Source organism: Giraffa tippelskirchi, chromosome 11 (genome assembly GCF_054371585.1).
Source record: "Giraffa tippelskirchi isolate mGirTip1 chromosome 11, T2T-mGirTip1v1.2.pri, whole genome shotgun sequence".
NCBI lineage: Eukaryota > Metazoa > Chordata > Mammalia > Artiodactyla > Giraffidae > Giraffa > Giraffa tippelskirchi.
In genome coordinates, this window is record NC_137285.1 from 3557930 (window position 1) to 3570198 (window position 12269).

A 12269-nucleotide genomic window follows, 5' to 3' on the forward strand; every position below is an offset into this window, starting at 1 on the left:
TCAGGACAGCATCCTGACCTGCAGGGTGCCTGGAACACCGGCAGCCCCATCGAGGCGGGTTGCACGCACACAGGTTGTGTGTGTGCGTCTTTAGCTGTGCGCCTGCTCCAGGGCCCACTGTCCAGACCCCAGGCCCTCCCTCCACCCTCCAGCCTCCAACACTCCATCACCTTTTTGTCTCAGTGTTTACCCTCTTGTGTCAAGTTACCTGACACCCTAGGGTCCTTATTTCAATCCTGGGACACCCCCACTGAGGGGCAAAGAAGGAGAGAGACTTGTATGAAGTCACCTGCCGGGCAGGGGCCTGGGCCTACACCCACTGATGTGTTTGCTGAGGACCCAGCCTTCCTCCTGGGGCCCTCCTTGCACTGCCCAAAACGCAGACAACAAGGGCTCTGTCTGCTTCCCTGCTCAGCCCTCCAGGCATCCTTTCCACTGAGCTGTTTCTTTCTGTTTTGAAAGCTGAGGTATGAACTTACATAAAGTAAAGTGCACAGATCTTAAGCACACAGTTCAGAGTTTGGACAAATAATACATACTCCTGTAACCAACAAGCAAGTAAGATAGAGGATATTTCAAATAATTGAGAAAAGATCTTTCTTTATGTAGTAGCTTTGTTTTCATAAATGGAACTCATGCAAAAATGTTCATGGTAGTTCAAAGAAAAGAGTAAAAATTTGCTGAAACCCCAGCACCCAGAGATGGCTCTGAGGCTAATGGTTTAACAGGTGTCATGACATAGCTCAGTGCAGCAGAACACACACACACACACGCGTGCGCGCTTCCTGAATAGGTGGCACCGCTTGTACATGGAGGTGGGTAGCACAGGAGTTGGGGTTGACAGCTCTGAGTCACCCTGGCTTCCAGACGCAGCTGCACCATTTTTCTAGCCACAAGGCATTAGGCAAGTGGTTTTTCTTTGACCCTCAGTTCCTCACCTGTGAACAGTAAATGATAGGACCTGTCTTTGGGGGGCTGAGGAGAACAGTCAGCGAGGCCCACATGTGCCATCTCAAGCGGGGCTCAGGGCGGTGCTCACAGGTGGGAGTCGTTCCTTCCAAGTTGCCTTCCATCTTCAGGGGGTAACAAGGTGTTTGAGTCATCTCAAGCCACAGCTATGTCAGGCCCTCTTACCCACGTGGGTCTTCCTCCTGGAGCCTAGGTAGCCCCTCAGGGTTTGCAGGACTCGTCTCTGCCCCGCCCAAGCTTCCTGACTTGTCCTCGGGGAGGCCCAGTCAGGATGGGATCGGGTGGACATTGTCCCTGGTGATGGGGCCTCCTCCACAACCTGGGACAGTGATATCCTCCCAGCCATCCCTAACTCCTAAGAGACGCTCTTGACCTTGCTTCCAGGAGCTGGACATGTCCCCTGGGGACCCCAAGTGGCTGGATGTGATTGAGCGTGACCTGCACCGGCAGTTCCCTTTCCACGAGATGTTTGTGTCCCGGGGGGGCCACGGGTGAGCAGGCTGGGCCTTGTGGGCTGTCCCTTTCCCTCAGAGAGAGGAGGTAAAATGAATGTGGGGGCACGTTGGGGGTCCCGGAAGCTGGAGGGTCCTGATGGCACTGTTAGTTCCCTCTTTGGTCTGAGTCTGATGGGTCCTCTTAGGTCTGGGGCAGCTTCATCCTGTACTCCCCAGAGTGCTAGGCTCGCCTGGCCTGGCCTTCCTCTGGAAACAGGAAAATGCACAGATCGAGTGGGGAGAAAGAAAGCTGGAGAGAGCTGGGTGGGTACAAGGTATGCAGGAGAGGAGAGACGTGGTGGCCAGGGCCGGGACCAAGACAGACCTGGGACGGGGCTGGCCTGGCCAAGGGGCCACAGCTGCCAAGGCAGGGGCCCGGATGTCCTGCCCCAGCCCTGCCCCCCGCTTTCTTTTTGAGCCTCCACCCTCACCTGTCAAAGGAGGGTGCAGGGGGCTGCAGTGGGAGACTGAGCCCTCGGTGACCACAGTCTGCAGGGAAATGCAGCCTCTGAGTCAGATCTGGTCCACTGGGGCGCAGGTGAGGCCTGTGGGTGGCCAAGTCCCACCTGTCAGCCCTTCCCCGCTCGCCTCTCTGCAGCCAGCAGGACCTGTTCCGGGTGCTGAAGGCCTACACACTGTACCGACCCGAGGAGGGCTACTGCCAGGCCCAGGCGCCCATCGCCGCCGTGCTGCTCATGCACATGCCCGCCGAGGTACCCCCAGGCCGCAGGCGGGCGGGCGGGCAGGCAGATGGCCGGGGAACACCCAACATCAGGCCTCACGTCTCTCCTGCCCACAGCAAGCCTTCTGGTGCCTGGTGCAGATCTGTGAGAAGTACCTGCCCGGCTACTACAGTGAGAAGCTGGTGAGTGCTTACCACCCTGGGCCCTGGCCTGAGACCCACCCCAGACCTGACACCTTTGTGGCCTCTCCAGGCCTTAACTCAGCCGTCCCTGTGCCCGTGGAAGTCCTTCCTTCCCGGACTCCTGTTGCCTGAGGCTAGAGTCCCCAGGCTGCCAGGGTCAAGGCTCCTGGGCTCTGGCCTCCCACTTCCACACTTCCTCCACCTCTGCCTCCCTGTGGCTGCTCCTCCAAGGCACCACGCTCCTCCTGCCGTGGCCTTCCAATAGGCTTAATCCTCCACCCCTTCCTTCCTCTGATAACCCTTCTTTCCCCTTCAGCCCATCGGAGCTTTCCTTGATCCTGACAGGTGGGGCCTCCGGCACACGCCCCCCAGGGTCTTGTTCCTGCCCTGGGCACTCAGCCCCCTCCCTCCCTCTGCTCCCTTCTGTGTGCGTGTGTGTCTGCCTCTCCGCACGACACGCTCAGGGAGGGGGACTAGCTGTGCCTGGTGTGCTTATCATCGCACCCCAGCACCGGCAGGAGCTTGGCACCCTGCAGCATGAGCCGCTGGAGGAGCCAGGGGCCGCCTGCCTGGAGCTGGGGCCGCCCTGGCTGCCGCGGGCCCTCGGTCACGGCCCTGCGGCTTCACTGTCCCCCAGGAGGCCATCCAGCTGGACGGGGCGATCCTCTTCTCGCTGCTGCAGAAGGTGTCTCCCGTGGCCCACAGGCACCTCAGCCAGCAGAAGATCGACCCGCTGCTCTACATGACCGAGTGGTTCATGTGTGCCTTCTCACGCACCTTGCCCTGGAGCTCCGTGCTGCGAGTCTGGGACATGTTCTTCTGCGAAGGTACTGGGCTGGGCTCGGGGCAGCACCCCTGCCACCAGTCCAGTTCACGGGGGGCCTCTGTTTTCAGAGAAACTCCCCAGAGCAGCCCCCACCACCTGCACTCACTGCCCGCTCCCCTGTGCAGGAGTCAAGATCATCTTCCGGGTGGGCCTGGTGCTGCTGAAGCACGCGCTGGGCTCCCCCGAGAAGGTCAAAGCCTGCCAAGGCCAGTACGAGACCATCGAGCGGCTGCGGAGCCTCAGCCCCAAGGTCATGCAGGAGGCCTTCCTGGTCCAGGAGGTATGGCCACCCCTGCCCCTCGCACCGGAGAAGGGGGGACTGACGGTCACCCCTGCCCCTCACCACCGGAGGGAGGGGGAGGCTGAGGGCCCTGGTGGGGGGTCTGCGGCCTTGTGCTCAGCAGCCCAGGACAGTGTGGACAGACCTCGTCCTTCTGTCTGAACAAGAAGAGGGGGCACAGAGAGGCCCAGATCCACCTAGAGGGAATGAGAGTAGGTGCAGTCCCCCACCCATCACAGCCTTGGCTTTATTTTCCCGTTTTTCTCTCTCGTGGATTTTTGTCTCTGTGGGGCTGTAGTGAGAGGATACACAGGTAGGCAGGCGGACTCATGGCTTCCTCCTCTGAGGCGGTGGGCCTCAGGGGCCTGGCTCTCCTGGCACTCACTCTGGGGCTTGTGACCACCATCCTGTGGCCAGCCCGCATGGCCCGGACTGGGAGGCAGAAGGGGACAGCTCTTCCTGACGCCCCCCCGCCTGTCGCCGCCCCACAGGTGGTGGAGCTGCCAGTGACGGAGCGCCAGATCGAGCGCGAGCACCTCATCCAGCTGCGGCGCTGGCAGGAGACGCGGGGGGAGCTGCAGTGCCCCTCCCCGCCCAGGCTGCACGGCGCCAAGGCCATCCTGGAGGCAGAGCCGGGCCCGTGGCCCAGCCTGCAGCCCTCACCGTCCATCCGCCTGCCCCCAGACGCCCCCCTCTCTGGCTCCAAAGGCAAATCCAAGACATCCAAGCAGGTCCAGAGGGAGCTGCGGAAGCCGGCGAAGGAGAGTGGGCAGCAAGACCGGCCCCCTGCCCCAAGTCAAGCCAAGGCAGCGGCCGCCGCGGGAGACGCATCTCCCCCACAGGATGTGCCCCCGAAGGACCCGGCCCCCCAGGACTTGGCTCCCCAGGACTCAGCCCACCACCGCTCCCGGGAGAGCCTGACGTCCCAGGAGAGTGAGGACACCTACTTGTAACCCTGGCAGCTCAGGCCCCTGGGCTGGGGTCTCCACACACCACACGGTTCACTGACTGACACTCCAGGGCCCGCCCACCCGGCCCCGGGTGGCAGAGAGTCTGGCTGGCCCAGCACAGATTCTGCCTGAGTCTCCTTATTTATTTTCTCCAGAGCGGGGCTCGGGCCAGCCCAGATGGGGCAGGCAGAAGTGAGGGCCGATGGGTGGGGCCTCACTCAGCCCCTCCTGGGGGGATGCTCCCCAGGGCCAGGGCACTGATGTGGGTGGGGGGGGCAGTTCTTTGTGTAAAATAGAAACATGGTTTTGTACAGAAATAAACAGGCTTGTGTAGAGAGCTGGTGCCCAGCTTGGGACTGGGAAGGGGGTGCCACCCCTCAGGCTCAGCATCTCTCCTCCACACCCTACATAGCTCCCCCTCCTGGCCCCAATTTCCCCTGCTGCATCCCCCCTGCCCCATGACCACCGCCTGCCATGGGTGAGGGTCACCAGGGCTAAGGCAGAGCAGGACCTGCTCCCCAGGCCTTGGTCCCTGCCCATCACAGAGGGGAGGGGCTCTGTAAGTCCTTCCGGAGTCCTCCTCCCCCAGGGGCTGGCCTGGATGCCACTTTGGACCCCAGTAAGGTACTCGTTCTGGGCTGGGTGCTGGTGCCAAGGGTGGGTGATTGTGAAGAACTGCCCCCCCCCCGTGCTCAGCCCAGGCCTCCATCCAAGTTAGAGGGGTGCAGGGCGAAGTCTGAATCTGTGATATGAGGCACCCGCTGGCTGCTTACCGAGCTGAGCACATGCCAGGCTGGGCTGGCTGGCTGATGACTGGGTGGGCTTCATCCCTGTCCCCGTCTTACAGAGGAGGAAGCAGAGGAGCTGAGCGGGAGAGGAGAAGCTGATCCAGATTGGGACCCAGAGCCCCTTGCTACCTCTCCTGACTAGGGTGACCTGACTCTGCATTGAGGACCCAGGCAGGCAGTGTGGTGACCAGCAAGGGTGAGAACAGGGTGTCCCTGGGAGAGGCCCCCCTTCTGCTGAGGAAGCAGCTTTTCCAGTCAAACAATAGTGGCTGTTCCTGGCAGGCCACCAGGCTGGGCCGGCCGGCCGGAGAGGGAGGGAGGAGCAGAGCCTCCCTGGGAGCGTTTAGGCATCGCAGGGCCACGGCATCGCAGGGCCACGGCCTTGGCCTGGGATGTCCTGTTCTGGTAGAACCGGGGATACTGAGGCTGAGGAGGTCAAGGGTCACATGAACTTTCCAGGGCAAACCACCTACTTCTCCCCTCCCGCCGCTCCCCTGCTGTGGCTTCCTATGCCACCTGCCCCTGAGAGGAGGGCTCAGCCTCCGAGGACACTCCCCTCCCCCAGCCCTCCAAGGGACTGGCCAGAATGCGGTGGCTGCAGTGTGCCGTGGGGACCCACTGAGCCGGGGAGTCAAGTGAGGGCAGGTGCCGCCCCACGCCCATCCACCTACCGTAAAGGCTGCCGAGCGGGCAGGAGGCCTGCTCAGACCTGCTGGGTCCCAATCAGACCTGAGTCCTGCTCTGACCTGTTTGATCCAGAGCCTTGGTGGGGCCTGAGGATGCCAGGGCCAGACAAGGGCCCCTGGAGCACATTCTGTCCTGCGGAGCCAGCCTACATGTGCCCGTGCCTGCGCAGCGCTGGGGTCTCTAGACCTGAGGACGCCTGAGCGGAGCCCAGCCCTGATGTTGAGACGAGCCCAAGCTGGTACTCACCAGCCTCAGATCTGGGGCGTCTGCCAGTGCCGGGGGCCTCCTCGGGCACGAAGCATGTTTAGGTATGCTTAGGCCACATCAGCCCTGCTCATGACTGCAGCCTTATGTCTCAGCGGAGAACCGAGGGCCCAGTGAGCCCCAGATGCCTGGCCCTGTTCCCCCAAAGGTTGGGCATTTCTGGCCCAAACAAGTGTTCAGCCTGGTGGCCTTCAGCCCCTCCCCAACACATGCTGCTCAGAGAACGGCTGGGGCCCTCCCTTCTGCTCTGGAAGCTGGGTGAGAGATGTTGGAGCCACTAAGTCCAGGTCAAGCTTCACCTTGTCGGTCCACTCACGGGGCTCAAGAAGCAGGGAGGGTATGTGTCAAAACTAGTCCCGGGCAGCCCTCGCTGGGGGACTTTCGTCCCCGCCACCCCTGCCTGTTCTGGTGGCCCTGCCCCACGCTGAGCCACGACAGGAAGGAGGGGCAAGGCACCTGGACGCTCTCAAGGCCGAGAACCACACGGCTGCCTGTGTAGGCTGCGGCAGCGGGCCCCGCCCCTCGCACGTTCCAGGAGTTGGTGGGCTGCGTTCTGTCCCTGGCGCGCCTCCAAGGCTCAGCGAAATTAATTCTAAGGCCCAAGGACAGATATGACTCCCAGTCTCTGCCGGCTCGGGACCCCAGCGCAGCGGGCGTCCTACGGAAAGCGCGGAGCCCTGAGATGGGGCGAGGCGCGGCCGGGTCCCCCCCGCAGCAGGACTCGACGGGGGTGGGGTCAGCGGGTGATTCCCGAGTCCAGGCCGGTGGGGCGGAGCCAGCAGGGGCGGGTGGGGCGGGCTGGACGCAGCGGAGTGAGGCTCGGGCGCTAGAAGGAGGCGTGGCCACCCTGGATTGGCCGCCCGGCCCGCACAGCGTGGCCTTCGGGGAGCTGGCGTCGCTGGCGGCGCGCGCGGCCGCGCCGCGGCTCCTTTAAGCCCCCCGGCCCCGCCCCCAGCGACCCGCCCCCGGCACGGCCTGGGCCCCGTGGGCAGCGGGGTCGGGTCCGCGCGGGCCGCGATGGAGCTGCACATCCTAGAGCACCGGGTGCGGGTGCTGAGCCTCGCCCGTCCCGGTCTCTGGCTCTACACCCACCCGCTCATCAAGCTGCTCTTCCTGCCCCGCCGAAGCCGGTGCGCGCCCGGGTTCGCGGCACAGATGGGGGTGGGCTTCACGGTCGCCCTGGGACGGGGTCGGGAGAAGAGGAGCGTGGTGGGGCCGGCGGGAGCCGGCGGGGAGAGCCCTCCCTTCCCTCCTCCCTCCCCCGCCCCCGGCCGCCATCCGGCCTGGGCCTAGCCGCCCCGGGACCGCCGCCTATCCGGCCCCGTGAGGCCCCCTCCCAGGGCCGGTTAAGGCGCAGGCAGCCCGGGATGGTCCGGCCTTAACTCTAGCGGTGTCAGGTGGGGGCATTCTTTCCTGGCGACTGCGCAGAACTTTCTCCAGTTGCCTCCCGTCGGGTCGGAGGGGCTGGGCTAGAGGGCTCAAGGTTCGCCGGCCTGGGTGTGTAGCCGCGGGCGAGCCTCTCCTCGTGTCGCGGCGTGCAGGTCGGGGAGGCGGAAAGCAGTTCGCAGTTCTGGAAACGGGGCACACACCCCACTGTCCTGGGGAGAAGACAGGCTCGCGGGGGCAGGGAGGCGCCCGGCCGGGGTCTGCCCGCCCCCTCCGCCCCACCCAGGCTGAAGGTGCCCCCCGCCCCCGACCAGGTGCCAGTTCTTCAGCCTGACGGAGACCCCCGAGGATTACACGCTCATGGTGGACGAGGAGGGCTTCAAAGGTGGGGGCTGGGCCGGGGAGGGGGCGTAAGGGAGGAGACTGCGCTCACCGAACGCTAGGATCCATGGTCGCGAGAGCTGGGGGCCTGGAAGGCAGATGGCTCTGGGTTCGAATCCATTCCCGCTTTTCACTGGCTGTGTGCCCTTAAGCAAGTCACTTCCCCTCTCTGAGCTGTTTGTTCCCTCTTACGTAAAATGGAATAGTTACGGCTCTGATCTAATACGGTCCCTCGAGGGCTTTATAAACGGGGCTGTGTGTGAAGGGCGGTTAGCAGCCAATAGCCGGCCAGCAGGGCCTCAATTACAGTTCTGGGGCAGGAATCGGGTTCCTGTGACTGTTTCACCACCCCACCCCACCCCCGGCGTTATTCCCCCCCACTGACCTCTCTCTTACCTGGTGTTTGTCGCCCCCTCCCCAACTGGTCTGGCGGCTCCAGGAGTCTGAGAGGGTTGGGGAAGGATTGCAGGGGGAGCAGGCAGCCAGCCCAGGGCAGGGTCCTGGCAGGCCTCTTAGCTGTGCTTGGGCAATTAGCAGCCACCCTGGCCGTGGCCCCTGCTCCGGACTGGACGCCAGCCTGGTCCGTTCCCTGATCCCTGCAGCTGACATCTGCTTCCCTACTCCTGCCAGCCTGGCCCATGCTGACAGGCCTGGAGTCTCAGGCCAGACCACTGGGGCTTCATCGGCAGACATAGCGCAGCTTCAGGCCTTAGTTTCCCTATTTGTGCAGCAGGAAAGTTTGGATCTGCTCAGAGTAAAGGGCATCCCCTAGCCAACTTGGTCTGCTGGCTCCCCCTGGTGGTGATACGTGGTATAAGGCCTCTGTTCGCCCACAGAACACTTGTCTTGAGGTCCATACTGTCATCCCATTTTACAGAAGAGGAAACTGAGGCTCAGAGAAGTTAAATCATTTGCCCCAGGTCAACAGAAAGTAGATGGTGAGGCTGGGATTGGAACCCAGCTCTGTCTGAATTCGGAGCTCCGATCCTAACTGGGAAGTTTCAATCCCTGACAGGCCAACACCTGAAGCACCTCTCAGTCCTTGCAGACATGCAGGTCTCAGGAGCAGAACTTGGGGGAGGAAGACAGCTCCAGTCTCCAGACCTGACCTGACCTTGGTAGAGCTCCCCGTAAGGCTCAGACAGGGAAACTGAGGGCAGGGGCCAGCCTTGTAGGCCCTAACCGGGCCTGTGTCCCCTGCCCCACAGAGCTGCCGCCATCCGAGTTCCTGCAAGTGGCCGAAGCCACATGGCTGGTGCTGAACGTGTCGTCCCCCAGCGGCGCGGCAGTACAGGCTGCCGGGGTCACCAAGATCGCCCGCTCGGTCATCGCACCGCTGGCGGAGCACCACGTGTCGGTGCTGATGCTGTCCACCTACCAGACAGACTTCATCCTGGTGGGTTTCCCGCGGGCGCTAGGTGAGGGGGCGGGGCGAAGGAGGGGGGCGGGGCAGGGTGGGCCTGGGTGCCTGGGAACCCACACCTTGTGCCTCTCGTGGCCCAGGTGCGGGAGCAGGACCTGTCCGTGGTGATCCACACGCTGGCTCGGGAGTTCGACATTTACCGAGAGGTGGGCGGGGAGCCTGTGCCGGTTGCCAGGGACGATTCCAGCAACGGCTTTCCCCGTGCCCAGCATGGTGAGGGCCGCCCTCCGACACCCGGGCCTCGGCGGGGGCTCCTCTTCCCACCGGGGGCCCTTCCCTTGTGCAGGTGGGGCTGTGGGTTTGGGGAGACCAGCTGACACGGACCCCCCTCCTCGCCAGAGGGGGCCGGGAGAACCCAGGCAGCTTCCTGCAGGTGCTGCCTGACCCTACTCCCAGCCCAGGCTGTCTCTGTCTTGCTGGCCACCAGGGGGCGCCCCAGCCCACAGTCTCCCTTTCACCCCGGCCACCATCTGGTCCCTCCCCAGCAGGGCCCAGCCCCACGGTGCACCCCATCCAGAGCCCACAGAACCGATTCTGCGTCCTCACGCTGGACCCCGAGACTCTGCCAGCCATCGCCACCACCCTCATCGACGTCCTCTTCTATTCGCATAGGTGGGCCTCGTTGGCATTGGTCCTTACACCTTGTTCCCGAGCTCCTTCCCACCACCTTCTGCCCACCCCTGGGTTCTGTGGTTCGGTGCCCTGTTCCGTGGCTAGGGTTCCCGGCCACCTGCGACACCCCTGTGCCCTGCACTGAGGTCCAGGCAAGGTTCCGAAGCCACAGCTGGAGCCCCCTCCCCACCCTGCCGTGGGCAGGGGCACCCGAGCTATGCCCTGGTTAGGCCCTCTGGACCTGGGGTCCTCTTTGTGACACTCAGGGTTCGTCATCCTCTCCCGTCCCCAGCCATAGCAGCAGGTCAGGGCCCTCAGACGAGGAGGGCAGGGGAACAGGAGGGTCTGCCCAGGGGCCCCTGTGCCAGCCCCTTCGAGGGTGTGGAGCCCAACTGGGAGGTGGAGCTGGCAGAGCACCTGAGCCTCCCCTCCTCCCCAGTCCCCCGAGGGAGGCAGCCTCTGGCGGGCCCGGATCCAGCTCCATCACTTTCTTTGCCTTCTCCCTCATCGAGGGCTACATCTCCATTGTCATGGATGCTGAGACGCAGAAAAAGTAAGTGACCCCTGACCCCAGGTGGCAAATAGGCCCTCGGGAGGGGGGAGCTAGAGCTTCTGACACTGAGGTCAGCAGGCTGAGCTCCTCCAGGGGCTCACGGCGGGGATGCCCCTGCCCACTGCCCTCCTGCCACCCCAGGTTCCCCAGTGACCTGCTGCTGACCAGCTCCTCTGGCGAGCTGTGGAGGATGGTGCGCATCGGCGGACAGCCCCTGGGCTTCGGTGAGGGCCGCGCCTTGTGTCGGGGGCCTGGGGGGGCGGGGGGTGGGGACCGGGGTGACCCACACAGCCCCTCCTCCACCCTCAGATGAGTGTGGGATCGTGGCCCAGATCGCCGGCCCCCTGGCTGCAGCCGACATCTCCGCCTACTACATCAGCACCTTCAACTTTGACCATGCCTTGGTGAGCCAGCCGGCTGGGGAGGGGGCCCTGGAGGGAGAGGGAGGGGGCGGGGCGGCCCTGATGCCTCCCTGTGCCTGCTGGCCCGCAGGTGCCTGAGGACGGCATCGGCAGCGTCATCGAGGTTCTCCAGCGCCGGCAGGAGGGCCTGGGCTCCTGAGGCTCCGGGGGAGCAACAGCAGCCTCCGGGTTCTCCCCTTGCCCTCTGGCTTCCAGAGACTTCTCGAAGCTGTGTGCTCAAGCTCTGGGACGTTCCCACCGGGGGGCCCCCTCCTTCCGCTCTGTGTATGTAAGCTGCGAGCAGACGCCGGTTCTCAACGTGGCCACCGCGTGTCTGCCCAATGCAAGGGACGTGGTGCTTGGGGCTTCCTCCAGGAAGCCCTCAACCCATCACTCCCTGTGGGGCCTCGGGGTTTGCAGATTCCCTGCCTGAGGCCTGAGCCTCCCCCCTCTCAGCGCCGCCCCCGGCTGGGTTGCCTGACCCAGCAAAGGAGTTCTGACCGTGCCTTCCCGTCCTGGGGCCTCTAAGAAAAGTATTTTTACACCTCTTTTTCTTTCTCTCTCCTGTTTAAATCAACTTAATAAAGAGCTTATAGTGAGCAGGCCGGGTTGTGGTCCTTGGGGTCATCGGAGCCTCAGCCATGGGGTTGCTGCCTGGGGTCCTGGACCACGCCCCTCTCCCACTCCAACTCATGCAGCCGGCTCTGGGCGGGGCTCACCTCTACCTCCCTCAGTTCTCACCTCGAGAGCTGTCGCCCCTGTTCTTAAGACAAAGTGACTGGAGCGCCAGCAGATGCAGTGACCTAAGCCAGGGCCATGTGATTCCCGGCCAGGGCTGCCTGGCTCTGAGGTCCCGACTCCCTCTTCATTCCTTTCTGGGTCTGAACAGCCCAGAAGGTTCAGAGCAGAGGCTCCCAGACCCTCCTGTCCGGGGTTGGGGTGGGTCCCATACCCCGCACCCCCTGCCACCTTGGCCATGGCTGGCCTGCCGTCGGCTTTCTTTTGGACCACGCCTGAGTTCTGGCCATCGCTCCTGGGAGCTGTCAGTTCTTGTCCCCAGGGCTTTCCCGGAGCAGTGCTGGGAGGGGCTGGCCAGAGTGGGCAACTGAGTCCGCGCTGGGCTTGAGCTTGGCCCGGTCACGCAGACGGGACAGGGGACCGGAGGCCCCCCCGAGCCTCTGTGGCCAGAGGCTCCACAAACCTGGGTCCAGGTTTCCTGTCGCCATGGGGCCACCTCCCCATTCCGCGGGCTGGGATTCCGCTGCGACCCGGTGGGGCCCTACAGATGCGCGGGGGAGGTTATCGGGTGCCCTCAGCCCAGACCCGCCCGCACACAGGAAGGGAAGAAGGGTGTGACTTCGGGGTACTCAGAGGTCGTGGTGGCTCCCCA

The 12269-nt window shown here is 63.9% G+C and overlaps 2 protein-coding genes and 1 long non-coding RNA gene across 10 annotated transcripts in view; 2 read left to right on the plus strand and 1 right to left on the minus strand.

Annotated features, from left to right (window-relative positions):
* The window catches only part of TBC1D10A (TBC1 domain family member 10A), a 28841-nt gene extending 24120 nt beyond the window's left edge, over positions 1-4721 (plus strand). For 3 of the 5 annotated variants that reach the window (XM_081542586.1, XM_081542584.1, XM_081542588.1), the window contains 6 exons: positions 1354-1460; positions 2062-2176; positions 2263-2328; positions 2966-3155; positions 3280-3434; positions 3926-4721. In XM_081542586.1, coding sequence (XP_081398712.1) covers positions 1354-1460; positions 2062-2176; positions 2263-2328; positions 2966-3155; positions 3280-3434; positions 3926-4387 — 1095 coding nt within the window. In that variant the 3' untranslated portion in view covers positions 4388-4721. Of the gene's footprint in view, positions 1-1353; positions 1461-2061; positions 2177-2262; positions 2329-2965; positions 3435-3925 lie in introns of all 5 variants that reach the window. The other 2 variants (XM_081542583.1, XM_081542587.1) reach the window with 1 other exon arrangement.
* LOC145526578 (uncharacterized) lies at positions 597-2741 on the minus strand. Its single transcript, XR_014068999.1, has 3 exons — positions 1895-2741; positions 1040-1670; positions 597-938 (listed from the first exon to the last, which is right to left on the minus strand). It is a non-coding gene; the product is annotated as an uncharacterized LOC145526578 (long non-coding RNA).
* Positions 4722-7006: 2285 nt separating the features above from the next.
* CASTOR1 (cytosolic arginine sensor for mTORC1 subunit 1) lies at positions 7007-11481 on the plus strand. Of its 4 annotated transcripts, none has more exons than XM_081542589.1 (9): positions 7007-7253; positions 7824-7894; positions 9099-9286; positions 9394-9526; positions 9802-9925; positions 10365-10478; positions 10620-10702; positions 10788-10882; positions 10971-11481. In XM_081542589.1, the coding sequence occupies exons 1-9, from the start codon at positions 7141-7143 to the stop codon at positions 11037-11039; spliced, it is 990 nt and encodes a 329-aa protein (XP_081398715.1). In that variant the 5' UTR covers positions 7007-7140; the 3' UTR covers positions 11040-11481. The 4 variants fall into 4 exon arrangements, with proteins under 4 accessions (XP_081398715.1, XP_081398718.1, XP_081398716.1 ...); XM_081542592.1 differs by having other exon boundaries at positions 7108-7253; positions 9799-9925; XM_081542590.1 differs by lacking the exon at positions 7007-7253 and adding an exon at positions 7457-7520 and having other exon boundaries at positions 9799-9925.
* Positions 11482-12269: the final 788 nt, after the last annotated feature.